Source organism: Nicotiana tabacum, chromosome 3 (genome assembly GCF_000715075.1).
Source record: "Nicotiana tabacum cultivar K326 chromosome 3, ASM71507v2, whole genome shotgun sequence".
Lineage (NCBI taxonomy): Eukaryota > Viridiplantae > Streptophyta > Magnoliopsida > Solanales > Solanaceae > Nicotiana > Nicotiana tabacum.
This window is the reverse complement of record NC_134082.1, coordinates 43,484,913-43,503,125: the sequence shown is the minus strand read 5'-3', so window position 1 is coordinate 43,503,125 and position 18,213 is coordinate 43,484,913. Positions and strand designations below refer to the sequence as shown.

Below are 18,213 nucleotides of genomic sequence, written 5' to 3'. Positions count from 1 at the left end.
AGTCCTATTTGATCTTAGACTGAATGAACTTGATTAATGAAGTATTATACTAAGGGCAAGCTTATGGTACGCCATTTGAGGCATATGATTGTTATTTTTGGGAGCGAGTGAATTTTTCCTATCTTGAGTTCCTACGTTATTAAAATCATGGTGTGTGGAACTAAGCTCTTTGATTGGGTGAGGGCACATGATTCATAAAGGAAATGTAATATCATTGACCTCCATGTTGGAGTAAGTAAGTGAATTGTGAATAAAGCATGATATTTGTGAGTCGACTACTGAGGCGAGGACAGGGGCGACCCTTCCATAAAGCAAGTAAAGCAACCGCTTTAGGCCCCATATTTGTGGGGGGCCATTTTTTTAAACCTAATAAACTATGTATAAGTTTAAAAACAGCTCTGTAAAGTGAAAAAAATTTGATTTCTTTCTTTAACAAATATAGAGAAGAAGGATTTGCAACTGCTATGATTTCTACCAAGTAAATTGCACTTGAAATGAATATTGAACCTGAATTTCGTAAGAAACGCGTGATATATAAGAAGTAACAATTGATAATGAAATCTCAAAATCTCTTGAATAGTCCTTTAGAGTTGATTACTTTTATACATAATAGACAATGCTATTTTTTCACTTCAAAATACATTTGAACAATTGGAAGCATATGAAAATATTTTTGGTTTTCTATTTAGCAGTAAAAACTAAGACCACTAGATGTTGGAAATTTGAAAAAATATTACCTTAATCTTGAATGTTCCTTAAAACATAATAATGAATTCGATATTGATGGTTTATATTTATTTTCTGAATTAAAAGTATTAAGGAAAATAATACAATTAGAAGATAACAATTTAATTGAGACACTTAATCGAGTAAAAAGATTTAATTTTCTTCCAAATACCTAAATTGCTTATATAATAATGTTGATAACTCATGTTAACGTTGCTTCAGCTCAAAGAAGGTTTCAAAATTAAAATTGATAAAATCTTACCTAAGAACAATAATGTACAAGAAAGGTTAAATGGATTAGCTATATTGTCAATTGAGAAATACTTATTAGGAGTTATTGATTATAAGAAAATTATTAATAACTTTTTATATAAGAAAAGCTAAAAATAGACTTCAAATAAATAATTAAAAAAATTAAAAAGTTAAGGCCCCTCATTATGTTTGGCTTTAGGCCACAAAATTCGTTGGGCCGCCCCTGGGCGAGGATGTCACGCCTTTGTGCTTAAAACTATTTTAAAGATTCTTGGTATAATAAGTTAAAGGGAATTGCTTAATAGGTTGTGTTCATAAGTGTAGCTTGATTGTTCGAGGACGAGCAAATATTTAAGTGTGAGGTATTGATGTGTGGCTATAATTCATGGTTTTTGCACATTATATGCTTTGTGTTTTACATGCTTTAATGTTAAAATACACTTTGTTTGAGCGTAATGGGGGCTATTTTATGTGTAGGTGCATCGAAAATGAAAGTAGAGCTAAATGGATGCTTAAACGTCGAAAGTGCGATCGAGAATGGTGAAAAAGAGAAGCCGGGCAAAAGCCAGCTCAACCAGGCTTTATCCAGGTGAGGCTAGCTTAAAGCCAGGCCTAACCCGGCTTTATCCAGGCGAGGCCATCTTAAAGCCAGGCCTAGGCTGGCGTTATCTAGGCGACGCCAGGCCTAAGGCCAGGGCCAGTCCGAGTTTTGAAGGTTTTAATTATTTTCCGGCTTGACTAGGAGTTGACCTACACGTTTAGGGCTTGTCCCAAACATATAAATAAACCCAAAAATGCCACTTTGAAGGACTTTTGCAACCGGAGGCAAGAATAACTCGTGGAACACTACTTGGGAGTTGGATTCATTAATTTCTACATCTCTTTATCCTTACTCTGTAATTTAATTATGCAAATTACTTTGGATATTTGTACTATGAGTATGAGTAGCTAAACTCATAATCTAGGGTTTTGATAGAACCTGTTGAAGGATGATTTCTCGTTATGTTAATATAGATTTGCCATAGTATTCTCTCTATTTGTTCAACTATATGCTTATTGCTTTTGATTGAAGGGCCATCAATTAGCTGTTCCTATTTAGTGTGCATTACTCGGGAGAGAGTGCATATTTAGGTAGTTGTTGAACATATCACTCCTAACGTATATGAGGGATCAATATGAAGGGTTTAAATGTGGGATTAGGGATAACAAATTCTTGGGTGCGATCTAAGTGAGTTGTATTTAAGGCTAGCTAGCGTAATCTAGTATATTGTTGTAATTATTCGGGAGAGAGTTACGACAGTCACAGTGCTCATGATCGATAGAGAAGACTTAGGCAAATTTATAACAAACATAGCGGAAAGGATTCCGACAATAGAGGAAATCAGAACTTTAGATCATTCCCATGCTTGCTTACAAATCGTTTATAGTTAGTTCTTAATTACTACATGTTTATTACATAATATTTAGTTAATAAACATCCAATTTGTTACTCAAATATCTCTGAAGATTGAATACGTGAATTTCTGTAAGTCCAATAGCTGTGATTGATAGGTTAATTCCCTATGGGATTCGACTCCGGACTTGTTAACCGGAATATATTTGCAACGACCGCTTTATCCTTTTTATAAGGCATAATTGGGCGTGATCGATACGTGACAAGCATTTGAGATGTACGATAAAATAACTTCTCATGGATCTTTGGTTAATGAAGTGTTGTTCATTATGTGAAGCCTAATAAGACAGGCTAATCCTGATAAAGTTTGTACACACGTTTATCTAATGTTATTGATCATTTGTATTGGATTAATCCATATATCCTTAAAATTACGTATAAATTCAATTGTTATTTATTTTAAGCGTAAACATCTATTTTACAAGATAATAATGTGGAAACTTTGAATTCACAAAAAAAAGTTAGAACTTGGGAATAATTAATTTGTTAAATAAATTAAACAATTCAGACTGCAATAGTTAATGTAATTGTCTAATAGAGGCAGTTTGTTATCGTTACGTTGTAATATACTAGTAACATAATAACTGCCCTTTATGAGATGTAAAACTTCTCATTTCTCTCCCACTCTCCTGTTATTCTCTTTCTCTCTCTCTCTCCTTCGGCATATCAATCTCTCCCCATTGAAGAATAATCTCAGATTCCAAAGTAAGAATCATCAATCAATGTTATAATTACTTCAAATTAGGTTATGTTTTATTTTTTTCAGCTGAATATATCAGTTATTTTCCCTCTTCTTAATGTTTATTTCAATGCAATCATTATTTGATGATCTGGGTATTTTATAGTAACATTCTTTTATGAAGATTATATCTTTGTATTTGGGATTTGTTGATTCTTGGAAATTATCTGAGTTTTGTATATTCTTGATATTCTGGTTGGCCTAATTAGTATGATTACCATTTATGTCATATGGGTTTGTTGTTGAATTTGACTGCTTCTGCCCTTTTTGATTTATGGGCTTCTGATGCTACCAATCACTTGACAATACTTTTGAGTATTAAAGAAGCATTTTTTGCTTCTGCTTTGGATTGATGAAAACAATCTGTTTTCATAAATTTTTGAATATACACTACTGCACATGATGCATTTAGTGTGATAGAAAATGCTTCCCACGGTAAATGTTTAACTTTGAGAAGTCGCTTTTAGGACCATTTTTAAGTTTTGGTTGATATAGAAGTTTGTTGTACGCGGTAATCCTACAAGGTGTAGGATAAGGCATAAAGATGGTGCCTTGACAATACTTTTGAGTATTAAAGAAGCATTTTTTGCTTCTGCTTTGGATTGATGAAAACAATCTGTTTTCATAAATTTTTGAATATACACTACTGCACATGATGCATTTAGTGTGATAGAAAATGCTTCCCACGGTAAATGTTTAACTTTGAGAAGTCGCTTTTAGGACCATTTTTAAGTTTTGGTTGATATAGAAGTTTGTTGTACGCGGTAATCCTACAAGGTGTAGGATAAGGCATAAAGATGGTGCCTTGACAATACTTTTGAGTATTAAAGAAGCATTTTTTGCTTCTGCTTTGGATTGATGAAAACAATCTGTTTTCATAAATTTTTGAATATACACTACTGCACATGATGCATTTAGTGTGATAGAAAATGCTTCCCACGGTAAATGTTTAACTTTGAGAAGTCGCTTTTAGGACCATTTTTAAGTTTTGGTTGATATAGAAGTTTGTTGTACGCGGTAATCCTACAAGGTGTAGGATAAGGCATAAAGATGGTGCCTTGACAATACTTTTGAGTATTAAAATTGACAACAATGTCTAAGTGACTAAGTGTTGATCAAATTAAGTAATATGGCGTAAGAGTTGGCATATTTGAATAGGAAATGACTACAGGTAACCAAAAGTGAAAAGCATCCCAGGAAAATATATCCAACCATGTCAAAGACACCTAGAGAAAACAACAAAGGAGATTCGTATCGATTTGATTAATTTTCTCTTTCTATGCAATAGGATTTTAGGACTTTTCAAATGCTAATTGAATGCCCCTGTCACAAGGAGTGGAGCTAGAACATCAGTTACAGATTCGGATGAACCTAGTAACTTTTGCTTAGACCCTGTATAGTATTAGGAAATGCATTAAATATGCATAATTATTTAATTACGAACTCAGTAACTAAAAACGAGCTATGGGTTGAGTGGCAGTTCAGAACCCATAAACTTCAAATTTTAGCTCCTCCTCTGGCTGTAACATGCCTATCTTAAGTGATTCAGGTAACTGACTCATTATATGTGGGTTCTTTACAACAGGTGGTCAAGTTGAAGGAGAACAGTTTGTTAGAGAGCAATGAGCCAGCGCCCGTCTGCACTCACAAGACCAACTTCAAGTATGATCTCACTGCTCTATCGAAATTCTGTTTCTATGCTAATTTAGCACTGTATTAGAGTAGTTGTTTCCCTGCAACCATCTTATTGTGTCTTATGTGTTGTTCAAGATGTATCTGGAAACTACATTCAAGAGACTTATTGTGAATTGCATTATCTAAGCTTAATAAAACTGCAAGTTTATAGTGCTTCATATGAATGTATAAATAAATACTTCTCAATTTCTGGGACGATAAGTGTTTATGTGAAGTAGCTGCCTGTAATTACAGGTACATGCAGATATGGTGGCAGTTGAATATGATTCATGCTGTTTAACGAGTTAGCTGTAATAATGTAATCCAAATAATATATCAGTCCTTCTCTAGGGCATCATGCCATGTCGTTGTATTAGAGGAAGTACAAAACAGCCATTCGATTAGTAGCGGAACGAGAAATTTGATTTTTAATGGAAACTTTGTGCCTGCAGTTCTTGCACATTTATGGGCATACTCAGGCTCCTCATTGGTTATTAACAATTTAAAATGCTCCTAGGAGAATATCATGCACACATCAAACATATCCTGTTTGGTTCTGGTTCATGTTCAATTTCTTAAGGTTGTGGCGGTGAGCTACAAAGGCCTGGTCATTCAACTGAGTTGTGAAAGAGAATGTTGAAGAATAATGCGAGGTTTGTCCATAGAACACTTCCATTGAGACTGGAGAGACTCATTGTGTTCAACATGGGGTAAAGAGGTCCAGTTCTCTTGCTTTATAACAGAATTGGAAGCAGTAGGTGGATCTTCTACAATCATGTTTGGTCTAGAGAGGCTTATTGCTGCCTGATTCATATTTCTTTTATCTCTACTGTTGTTTAATAGATAGGTTATCTGTCTCATCTTAGAAGAAGTTCACATGAAAGTTGAAATGATTAAACCAAAGAGGAATAACGTATTAGCCATGTAGGTGGATCCCATGTCTGTAGTGAAGATTTGATTGTTAGACCATTTTGAGCGACTGGAAGGTATGCACTTGTTTTTTGATGCTGCTGTTTACTTCACAAAATTATTGACAAATACAGATCCATTTAATCGAGAGTAAAACTAAACCCTGCTTGTCAGAAAAATAAATGAGTAAACACCCTGTTTATCTTTTGATGGTTACTCGACTATAGTTTCTACAACTTTGCATGTTGCTAGATGGCAGGAGTCCTTTTGTGAGAAAAATGAGGATTTGGAGTTATAACTTTAACTTCGACATACAAATTTTCTTGTCCTCTTATCATAAAGGAGAGTTTGTGTGGTGCACTGACAGATTCTTGTGCAGTTTGAAATAGTTCTATGCTTCTATTTCTTCCAACTAACTGCTGTGTTTTGTTACAAACTGATAATTTGATCTTTATTGGTCTAAGTGTATCATGCTATAAGCTACTACCTTGTCGTTGTATAGATACCTCCAACCTGTCCACTCTTTGAACAATTAGAATCTATCTTTACTTCTTGTGTGATGGTAATTCTAAATTTTCAGGTAAAAGAAGATTGAAAGATCTTTTGCTTCAAAAAGACAATCGTGTATGTGCTGATTGTGGTTCTCCAGACCCTAAATGGGCGTAAGTGCACCTGATGCCTATCTTTCTATTTGTAGAAGTGTAGATGCTTTTTGGATAATAACAGGATAAGAAATGCATAATCCACATATCTAACGATTTTATAACTGTATTTTATGAGCCTCTCTCTCTATATATATTTGAACTTTTAATATTCTTTTGTTTTTTGTTTTCTGAGTTTTGTCACTTTTTTACATGTAGCTTTCTTTATTATTTCTCCCTATTCTTCTATAACTCCTGCCATGTACATCGTGGAGCTGTTCCTTTGAGGACTGTAATTTTAGCTAGCAAAGCTTCCCTCATATAGAGACCACCTGTATAAAGATATTTGTCAGATTAAGTGAATAAAAAAAGTTATTAGATGTAAAGGCATTTATTCCAGTTCAGTGACCAGCATTGAAGGTTAGCAAGTAAAGACCATATTGGCAAATCATAGTAATGATATGGTGAGAACAAATTCATCTGTTGTAATCTTGGTAAAGGACAGCTTGACTCCTTCCTGATATAAGCTTCTGGCCTTAACTACCCTGTTGGTGTAGCCTGTTACTACCATACCCCAGTCTATGGATCATAACTCAAGCCATCGATTTAGTAACAATTAAAAGGTAAACAAAATAGGATGGTGCAGATAAGGAAGAATAAACTTAGAGGTCCAGACATACAATGTCAGTTATTCTTGGAGAAAAAGTAGTGCCTTGGTCAGAGAGTATTTTAAGTTTTAAGTGTGTGTGTAAACAATGAAAAAAGACGGGGAATAGGATACAATGGCTGAAATAGCTGTTTCACTTTAGCAGTTGGGGACACGTTCCAATGATCCGTCCAGTTGAAGAAATGGAGGGACTGCATTTGGCCCCCTGGGCCAAGCCAGTCTTGACTCCCTAAAGAAGGCTAGGGCCAGTTCTAGGCCCCGCTTACCAGGTCTGGCCGGATCAACTTACCGTGATGACCAGACCATTTTGTTATGTTTAGTTGAGAAAGTACAGAACATGATGACATCGGTTCAACCTTAAAGGGTGTTTATTTAATTCCTGTGTGCAGTTTCCCTAGACTTCTTTCTCCCACTAAAGTATCTAATTTTTGAAAACTAATTTAAGAAAAAGAAATAGAAACTATAATTAGAATAGAAGGGAGCATAAGTGATACAAATATCCCTCTGGTTGTTTCTGTTCCAAGTATCTCAAAGTAATTTTTCTCCTTTCTTCCGTTTCTCTCCCTTATTTTTATAGTGCTTACATTGTATTCCTCAATCCCAGGTCGACCAATATTGGCGTTTTCATATGTTTAAAATGCTGTGGTGTGCACAGAAGCCTTGGAACTCACATTTCAAAAGTAAGTTTTCCAGGCCAGTTGCTGTCCATATTTCCTCTTCTCTTTAGAGCTGATGCTGTCCATGATTTACAGCTTGAACCAAGCTTTTTTTTAATTGAGATGCATATGCAATTTAGTTTTATGGATTTACTTTTTCTAGGCATAGAGCCTAACATCCTTTTTTCCATTTTCTTCCTAATTGACTGCAGACTGATGTTTTGATGTTCTAAATTCTGTAGGGATTGTTACTATAACCATTTCCATGGTAGCATAAAACCAAGTTCTTTAACCAAGTAGTTTAACTAAATTGGTGGCATGGAACCATGCCATTGCTTCCTAGCACTGTCAAATGCTAAAGTGTTCTTTTTTTTTTTTAACCTTTATTCTTTACTATACCACGCGGCACAAGCATGCCTGGAAGTTTGCGCTCATTTTCGTTAAAGAAGGAGAACAGGATGGCAAATAAGTTAATGACTGATCACTTTACCTTTCTGACCCATAATTTACTGCTGTTGGCAGGTTTCCAGCTATATTGTCCTGCTAAACCCTATTGGAAGTCATTGAAACATTCGAATTATACCACAGATGATACTTTTAATTTCTTATATCACTTTTCCAGCATTACATCAAAAGTTGAACAAGTATTTTTCGTTTCGTGCAACGTGTTCTATCTTATTGCATCCTGGCACATGCTGCTCTGCTAATTGTCTTCAGGCAACCTGACTACAAATAACTCTCCGATCCTGCAAGTCTCTATGTGTTTCAATATTTCTGGATGTGGGCAGTGAGTTATACTGACTAAAAAAGGTTTCTGTTACCCAGGTTGATTTTGTTTTTAAGTTAGACTAGGATTAGTGAAGCACTAAATTTCTCAGTTTCCTTTAGCTTACTGCATAGCAGGTAGCCAAGGATATAGACCTAGGAAAGGTCATTCCCTTGCCTTAACTCTCTACTTTTTCTTCTAAAAGGTCATGTAACTGTAATTCTGAAATTGTCGAGAGTGTAGATCATGTTTCCCTGGTGCATTTTTATTCCCTTCCTACATGGGAAACAGTAATATTATTCTTATAAATGCAAACTCTGAAGTCTGATCTTCTTGCAATTGTATCCCTCCATCTTATGACTATGATGTTGCAGGTTTTGTCTGTGACATTAGATGAATGGTCTGACGATGAAATTGATTCAATGATTGAGGTTGGAGGTAATGCTTCGGCAAATTCAATCTATGAAGCTTATCTTCCTGAAGGAATTTCAAAGCCAGGACCAGATGCCAGCCACGAGCAGCGTTCTAAATACATCAGGTTAGATCAGATGTCGAAGTGTTGTTCTTTCTATTCATCTTTATGACTTAAAAGCAATTTTTATCCCTGGATTTCAGCCTTCACGAGCTTTTCCTCATCAAATGTTGTGTCAATTATCTGGTAAAATATTGATACGTCATACGTGGGCTTGGAGATGAGACATGAGTATGTAGCTTCCTAAATGAGGACTTCTCGCTATTCAATTATTCTCCCCATCCTCTTGAATTTCCATCCTTATCTTTCCTGTCTTCATCTGCTCCTTGGCCATGTCAATTAATGGCATTCTTGTATCCTTTTGGCTACTATCATACTATAATCTTCATGTAAATTAAATGTTACTTTCTGGTTGTCTGTGCCAAATTCAGCAAAATTCAATGTCCATTGGTTCTTATAGAAAATAGAAATTTCTGAACTTAGAAATTATATAAAAATAAAAAATAAAAATAAAAATTCATTTTCTAACTATTAAAAAGGTGTCTAAAAAAATAGTCATAGATGGATCTGTTTGACTTGTAAAATAACGTTGGTAAAGGATGAAGGCGGTTGAAATACATGGAAGGAAGTAAATAAGTTCTGAGATATGTATGTGATATGGTACTTTTACGATAATACTTTTAAGTTACCACAACATTATTGGGAGCATAACTGATCTGATATATCTCTCTCACTCACCAAAGACAGAAAATGTTATTTGTTTACTTAACACCTTCACATAATTATGTCACGGGACGACTCCATGGCGGCAGCGGCACACAAATAGCCCCTGTGGCACCCATAGTCTACAAGCCAGCCTTCACTTATCTTAGGTTTCTTGGCATGACCTTGTGCCCATCGTGAAGCTTTCTTCAGAGGCTTGGCTTCAACTGTGTCTCCCATTTCATGTAGCATATTCCTGGCACACATCTCATATGCGAGGTCTCGTCTATAAGCACACCTGAAGATGGCTAAGGACATGCTCATCCCACGCCTGGCATTGGACGTTGCTCTCGGTGCGCACAGTCCAATCCTCAATCTTGACACTTGTCTTGTGCTTGTTGTGGTGCACATGGCTTTTGCCAGAATAAGGCAATCTTTAAGTCTTTGGCCTATGTTATGTGCGTCCGTCAAGAAACCAGACTTGATAAGCATATTCTTCAGCATCTTAGGAAAGGGTCTCTCACCAAAAACCCAATTCGATTTATAACTCGAGAACATGTGGCATGACACTCATGGCATGCATGCAGCCGTCGCCCATAGGCTAGGCCCTCGGGCTCACCCCAAGTCCTGGCTAACCTCCCTCGGCACTCTTCTGACATGCTATAACATCTCTTAAAGGTCGTTGCCTCCTGCATTGCCCCTTTGCTAGATGCTCCTCTAGCTCAATGTCAGCGAGCTGTACTGGTACTTGCGTAGATTGCCTGGCTGTGCAGCGTTATGGGCACCAAGTCATCAGTGAAGGCAGCCCATAACAGTTATCTTGTTATTCTGCACAACTACAATTGGAAACTGTCTTCTGTTACATGTCTGTTTCCTGCTACACAGTGACTTCATTTCTTATCTCTGCTCTGCATTCATTTAGTTCTTCTGTTAAGTTTTTTGGTTTGTCAAAAGTGAACTTTAGGTATAACTAGTACCATATGAAATTCATAAAACATTCATATCTAGCATTAATGCTTAGTCCTGATAGCATCCAGGAGACATGCTCATATTGCATTCCCTGTGCATGGCGTTGGGTGATTGTACTCTCTAGACATTTCTGATCTGTAAGATATATGAAGCAGTCATGACTCATATCCTTCATTTGCTCCTTTGATTCTTGGCTTTTCTGTGCTGCTTACTGATGAAGGAACAAATAAAAGCCTTGAGTAATTTTTATGTGAGTTGTAGGTCTTTTTCATTGATGTAAGCATGTTTTTTTTCTAAAGGTCTAAGTATGAGCGTCAAGAATTCTTGAAACCAAGCTTGCGTATATTGTCAAATCCGAAAAAAAGTTCTCTTAAAACAAGTTTATCCAGCAAGATCACGGACAGCTTTCGAAGTTCAAGTTCGAGTTCACAAAAATCTGTAAGTTCTAAATTTCTCCCATGTACCAATCTTCATCCTCTTTCCAGTTAACAGTCTTCTACTTCACAATGTTGGACTTTTGTGGAATAGTTAATAATTTCTATGACAGAGTGAATAAGTACCTCACTAGGGTATATTTGTGCATACTTGTTGATGTGTCAAAATATATCTTGTGGTGTCTGAGACATTCCTTTTCTAGTTGAGGCTAGTGGTGGTCAAGAAATTTATATTTGTTTGTAAATATGTACTTAATCCAACGAGCAGTATATTATTTTGCATAAATGTTGAAAATATCATTAAAAGGGTCACTGTGCTTTCGTGATCATTTCTGCTGTTAATGCTCAATTTGGTCACAGGAAGGCATGGTAGAATTCATTGGAATGCTGAAGATTAAAGTAATTAAAGGAACAAACTTAGCCATCAGAGATATGCTCTCAAGTGATCCTTATGTTGTCCTGGCTCTTGGCAAGCAGGTTAGTCGTCCTTTGTCATGGTATTTAATTATCGGGATGAAGAGAAGGAAGTGGTTTGAAGCCTTTGTTCTTGGTCATTGAATAAATGAATGAATTTTGGTAGAATTTCCCATTGTGTCCCTTATTTTGAAGATCCTGTTTTTTCCCCTTGTTTTCTACATGATGTGGGTAGAATGTAGTATACAGAACATCCTTGTGTTTTGCTTGGCAAGTTTTTAGACCTTCTGATGCTGCATATTCCTACTTATACGTACTCTTTTGAAGGACTGACAAGTATAAATTGGTTCCGTGTGTTTCTCTCTCTTACCTGGTTCTTTTATTCAGAAAGTGCAAACAACAGTCGTAAAGAGCAATTTGAATCCAGTTTGGAATGAGGAACTAATGCTTTCAGTTCCGCAAGATTATGGGGCTGTAAAACTGGTAATAATTCCATTCCACCTTTCTCGGACAATATTGAGTAACCATTCTCTCCTTTTTATTTTCCTTCTTCTCGGTCTGCGTAGTTTTATACATATAACTCTTCAATGATTTACTTCGATGATGCCGCATAAGCAGCTTGATAAGAAACAAGAAGTTCCATTTATTAATTATAGAAGATCAGATATATTGCTTGGTTAGCATACTTGGATCTTTATTGGCTTGAAGCTGACTAGTGAACACTGTACATCAATTGACAAGTATGTCATTCCTCATTCACTGTTCAGAATATGTAATTACTTCTGATTGCTGAATGGGTTAACTTTGATTCATGGAGCTTAATGGTGTTAGAAAGATGAAAATGGTGGTGTAAAGTAGAAAATTATTGCAGTTGATTGGTTGTCTTCTTCTGAGCAAGTTTATGGTAATTGATTTTCACGGTTGACCAATGAAGCAGCACCAATCAGGTTTTGGTAGAGAAATATACTTGCATAATTTTGTGAGGCCATTTACTGTAAGATACAGAGATAATTATTGACTGGAACTGCATTGCCTTGTTTTAATTATACTTTGTTTAGAACGATCTAATGGGACGATCCTAATTTTCGGAGACTTAAAAAGCATTGTCACAGATTTCAGCTTGAGCTAGAAAAATGGAAAAAAGAAAAAAAGCAAACACATATTGTACTATATTTTAAACATCAGTAAGCCTTATAGAGACTGTTGCAAGCATGAAATCTCATCAGAGCTCCTGCTCTGCACCGCAGTCTGCACCAGCGGTTTTTAATGCAGTAACTGAATTAACGACGCAGGGATTTTAGAGTTATATTACAATTTTGATGAGCTGCTGTTACCGTCATCAGAGTTACTCCAGCATAATGATTTATTTACTTCAGCAGGCAATAAGTATTACATGTTATAGGTACACACTTTGGTTCTGGCATTTCAAGAGTTACTCAGAAGTGGTAAATCAATCACACAGTGTCCATAGTAGAAAGAGAAGGCATTAAGTATCTTACTTTATGAGACTCAATGTATAATTTTGCATCACTTTCCACTTCTTTCTTCAACTTTTTTCCTTTGATATGCTTTTCCTATTATACGAATTCGTGTACTTCGTCCTTGAACTGAGAATCTGTTTCTATCTTATTCCTACTTTGAGCAAAACAGCAAATCTGTTCAACTTATTTGCTTTTTGCTCAGTCTAGCTAACCAGCAGACAAGCTTTTTTCCTGAAATAACCAGTAGCTTTTCTTGTCAATTCTTGTCTATAGAGGTAAATTAATGCTTCATTTATATGCATTGCCTATGGAACTTCATTTCAGAAGGGAAGTGTGATTTTTTTGGTTGTTTTTTTTGGTTATGTGTAAGAGCTATTTTCCTGGTAATACTGACAGTATTTATCCGGTCAAATGGATGCCTGAACTTTTTGTTCAGCCACTTGTTTGACTTTCACAAAAGCTATTCGACTAAATAAAGTCCATTGCCCTCTGCTTTGATCATTTGTTAGAACTCAATACTGACACACAAAACTTACAAATCACTAACTTGCCGCTTCTCCTTTTATTTCTGGAAATGTTAAGCTGGATCCTTACTCTTGTCTTGCATTCATTTGGTTATGCATCAATTAACCATTACTCTCTTCTCTCTTTTTACTTGGAACTGCAGCAAGTGTACGATCATGATACGTTTTCTGCTGATGATATAATGGGGGAGGCCGAAATAGACATCCAGCCTATGATAACCTCTGCAATGGCATTCGGAGATGCTGGAATGTTTGGTAACATGCAGATTGGAAAATGGCTAAAATCAAATGATAATGCCCTAATGGATGATAGCACTGTAAACATCGTGGACGGGAAGGTGAAACAAGAAGTAAATCTTAAGCTGCAGAATGTTGAATCTGGAGAACTTGAACTAGAATTAGAGTGGATCCCTCTTGACCAATAGGTGTATATAAGATTTTAGAAATTTTTGCTATTTCCCTACCATTTGCATTTTTGGAAGTAGTACATTTATGAACTTTTGAATCAGAAATATTGGGTTATCCATGCTGTTGTATTCTCCTGCACATTCTATTTGTTTCTTAGTGTGTGTTTTCTTGGCTAAATTATGCACATGAATCCAAGTCATTTTGGGCAAAACATGAAGAGAGCTAGTAGCAGAATTGATCAACCGGGGTTCGCATTGCTCAAATCATAATATATACTTAGCAATTACCAAGGAGTGTAATGGGATTCCTTCTTCCGAGCTCAGGGAAATGGAGAACCTTTGGCTATGTATGTCTTTTGTTGGTATGAATCCTCTATAAACGTAATGTAAAAAGTCAGGAGCGAGTCTACCCTGCAAAGCGGCTTGTCGCTTATCCCCATTTGAAAATGAGGAGATCCGACGTCAAGTGCAGGAATTGCTGTCAAAGGGGCGGGGAGGGAGAGTCGAATTTTCCATTTTTAAACAAATGGTTGAAGAAAGTAACAGCTCATTGACATGGCTATGCAGTCAACTAATAGTGTGTTCAAATCTATGAATGGAAATGCTAAAACCAATCTAATGAGAAATGTTTGCCAACAATTGTAATGGGATGGTACTAGGGATCCGTCTTTCCTAATGAGAAGGGATTTTCATTATGTGACATGAATTCCAATTAGTGAGGCATCCGGTTTTGAACACCGGATGTTTAAAACTTTGGCCATCCGAACTCAATCACGCTGGCTCGGACTTTGGATTTGGTTATTGGGGGGAGGGAACCGTGTTCATTAATAATTGGTTCTGAAGAAACCATGTCCATTATCAATGTTCATTTGGCTTTCTCGCTCTTATAATTTTTCGGGAGCTATGTTGTTTTGCTCTTTATCGATAGAAACGGAAATGGAACAAGGGGAAATAAAAGTAAAATAAATAAATAAATGATTGGGTGGGGAGCTTATATATATTATGGTGCCTCAGACTCAATTACCGTCTCTTCTTTGTTCGAAACGTTAATAGAAGAAGACCCCATTTTCAAGTTCTAACACCAGAAATTAATGACAAACTTGTTTATGGAGAAGGTGGAGATGCGGTGATCTTTGGTGCTGTGGGGTAATTTTGTTAGTCAATAAGGGTAAATGTGTACTAATTTTGTACTTTCGTGAGGGAATAATTAACCCCAATTATAAATGAGGGCCAAATTTAAACCTTTTCACATAATTTAAGGGTAAATTTGGACTTTTTCCCAATTCTATTATGATAATGATTTGAAGTTTCAGCAACCACCACAGGGTCAGGAATTGCATGCAAGATATTAATTTGCACGATCTTGTCGAAAATGCAAACTGTTCAAAGTATAATGAAGCCAGATAACTTCGAATTTTGTTTCACAAATTCAAAGACGTTGGATTTATCTATCTGTAAGGATAACCCGGCCCCCACCCCCACGCTCATTTATTAGATTATGAGAATTTATAAAAACACTGATATTGTTTTATACATTATGTTTTCTTCTACTTCATGTAGCTGTTTCTCGCTTCTTCTTGTACACTTACAAATAATCAAATATAATACAACTGAACAAACAGTACTGAGAGATCAGCTTAAGCTTTATGCTTAGCAAAATCAATCTGATTCTGCTGTACTTTTTTGTGCACTTTCAGACACAGATCTTATTATATACTGAAGTAAGCACAGATAAATTATCGACAACAGCAACCAATTTAAGCAAGGAAAAAAAGGGTAAAGTGAATCTCAATTGTTAATTTATGAATTATGTATACATACACATAACAATCAAAAAAGAAAGTGAAACTAAAGTCTTATCCTTTCGGATTCCAAGCACTAGTTCATTTGTTGACGACGTTATCTACTGACGTTGACAATGACGTTTCTCTTTGCTTTTTCTTTCGGAGCCTAACGACGAAAACAAACCCGGAAACGGCGAGTAAGACAACACCAGCAACTCCACAAACCAAGCTGGAAACCAATAACACTTCTCTCACGTGATCTTTCCGGTTACTGTCACGTGACATTTCATCTCCGTTATTGCCGGTATTATTCCACCACGTCAAGTTCCTCGCCTCCGGTAGCGACGATGACGGCGGCGATTTCCCGCCGGCGCCGGCGAAGAATGAATGCAATTGTGGATCGTCGGCTTTTGCGGTCGGAATATTTGACGAGTGTTGATATGGCAAGCCGTGCTCTGACGGACGGAGCTCTCTGCCGTGTGGTTTTGAGGAAAGTATGGAGATGGTGAATAAGAGTAATAATACGACGGCGTTTTGCATGTTTTGCTCCATGCTCTGCTGTCTTCTGGAGTATGATGCTAGCTTTGGTTTATATTCACTTCTCTCTCTAACTAATGAAAACGCAAGAGTTTGCTTCTCATGAAAGGAAGAGGGGAAAAAGTTATCAAATGTCTGTATCAAAGTAGTACTCGCTGCATTATATATTTTACATATATTTTTTATTTTCTAATAAGGTTCTTTTGATTTAATTATTCGGCATTTAAGATTTATTGGCTCATTAATTCATATTCATATCGCATAGGGATCTTTTAAAAGGATGTGCTTCCTAACTAGCATTCTCTATTTCAAAAGTTTTAAGTGGATACCTCTAATTAAGAGTTGATAATATCCCTCTCACTATAGCCTGAAAGTTAATTAGTACTTCATCCATATTATTTTATGTACTTCTAACTAAAACTCTTATAAATTTTAAAACCTCATAAAAGTGTAATAAGTCATATTTCATAATAGTTACTCATATTTAATAAACACTCCAAAAGTTGCCGTGCAAACTATTTTTTACCTTAGATAATAATAATATCACATAAAATAAAATAGAAAAAGCATATTTCTTTAATTTAATTTATAATTTTTAATATTACATTATTTAATTTAATATAATATATCTAGATGCAACTGTATTTGATTTATGAGATTTTGTCAGCATGAGTGAATGTACTTTAAATGAAGTGGGGAGCCTGGGGCGCTCATGCATTTTAAAAAAGTGTTTTTTCCTTCATTGTATCATTAAATACTCATTATTTAGTCACAGCTAAGACTAGTTCGTGAAAAAAAAAAAGGAATTTTTTTTATGCGACTTGAATATTATACAGTACCTAGTGAAATTTATAACTACAAAACTGTAACGCTAATCTTTTACAATCAAATATTGTAGGTCACTTTAATTTCCATAGCATTATATCAGTTATTCGGAATCAAAATCACATACTTTGCTTACCTTACAAGTAATTTATCACTACTATGTTTAAGTTTAGTCTATTACCTAAAAAATGGTTATGTTTAGTCTAATCCTTTTTAACAACTCCAACTTGATATAATCTTATTTACTTGCTACATTAGTAAAAGGAAGTGTATGATATATATATATTCTAAAACAATTCTAGCTTTTTCCTTGAGTAGCTAGATTGATTCTGATCAAAACATCTACAACATACATTATGAAACAATAATTTTGTCGTATTTTCCAAACTACGTTTTGATAGCTGTTATTATTCCGAGACAACTGTCATGACTACCTAAAATGTGAATGTGAAGGTTGCCCAAAAAAATGGAATCACGGCACCAAATCCAATGTAACTATTACTGATAGCAAAAATCGCGGCATGGATTCTTAGGTTATGTATAAGATATGAGCATTTTTCAATAATTAAAGCTTAACTAAACCGTAAAAACTTACGAGGTATTTTTATATCTAATCTATTTTATCAATGGTTAAGTAATTTAATGAGTTGAGAATATATTAATTAATGATCTTCAAACGAGAAATATATATGTGCAAATATATTGATTTAGTGTAAACGTCAAATAAGAATAAGTTTTTACGTATTTATAACAAATTTTTCATTCAAATAAGCAACAAGAAGGCAAGATCCGGAATGTAAGTTATTTTTTCTACGTGTATGTGGCCCAATAGGTTAAGAACCATAATTAATATTTAATTAATTATCAAATCTTATCCGTCCGATTTTGCCTAACAGCGATCGCATGATCGATGCTATAGGTGGCCATAAGATTCTCAATTTCTCGATGCTAATTCCGGCTCTTCCATCACTAAAGTCGGCGATAACGTAAAGTTAGGGCAAGGGGCGAGAAACCAATTTCAATTAACGCTTCCGCTTCACGATAATGGATTCCGCTTCAGGTATATTTTCTATGACGATTATATGTAAGATTATCATGTTTAAGATCTTGCTAATGCTTACATGTGGTATCACGAGCCCGGATAGTTTGAACAGATAATCTTCGTTTACTCGTACGTCGTG

General features: G+C 35.6%; 2 protein-coding genes across 2 annotated transcripts; one reads left to right on the top strand and one right to left on the bottom strand.

The window, feature by feature from the left end:
• Nucleotides 1-3,000: 3,000 nt before the first annotated feature.
• Nucleotides 3,001-14,071, top strand: LOC107793321 (ADP-ribosylation factor GTPase-activating protein AGD12-like). Its single transcript, XM_016615651.2, has 9 exons — nucleotides 3,001-3,136; nucleotides 4,756-4,832; nucleotides 6,334-6,415; nucleotides 7,666-7,741; nucleotides 8,858-9,021; nucleotides 10,926-11,064; nucleotides 11,421-11,537; nucleotides 11,862-11,957; nucleotides 13,623-14,071. Exons 2-9 carry the CDS (start codon nucleotides 4,793-4,795, stop codon nucleotides 13,902-13,904), a joined length of 996 nt encoding a protein of 331 aa, XP_016471137.2. The 5' UTR covers nucleotides 3,001-3,136; nucleotides 4,756-4,792; the 3' UTR covers nucleotides 13,905-14,071.
• A 1,698-nt stretch (nucleotides 14,072-15,769) lies between these two features.
• Nucleotides 15,770-16,222, bottom strand: LOC107793314 (uncharacterized). Its single transcript, XM_016615647.2, has one exon. The coding sequence runs from the start codon at nucleotides 16,220-16,222 to the stop codon at nucleotides 15,770-15,772; it is 453 nt and encodes a 150-aa protein (XP_016471133.1).
• Between the last annotated feature and the right edge of the window lie 1,991 nt (nucleotides 16,223-18,213).

Bases quoted from the DNA above. Each gene is read 5' to 3' on its own strand.
- LOC107793314 (XM_016615647.2), bottom strand. From the start codon at position 16,222: ATGGAGCAAAACATGCAAAACGCCGTCGTATTATTACTCTTATTCACC.
- LOC107793321 (XM_016615651.2), top strand. From the start codon at position 4,793: ATGAGCCAGCGCCCGTCTGCACTCACAAGACCAACTTCAA. The intron at 7,742-8,857 runs GTAAGTTTTCCA...ATGATGTTGCAG, and splicing joins TTGGAACTCACATTTCAAAA to GTTTTGTCTGTGACATTAGA. The intron at 11,958-13,622 runs GTAATAATTCCA...TTGGAACTGCAG, and splicing joins ATTATGGGGCTGTAAAACTG to CAAGTGTACGATCATGATAC.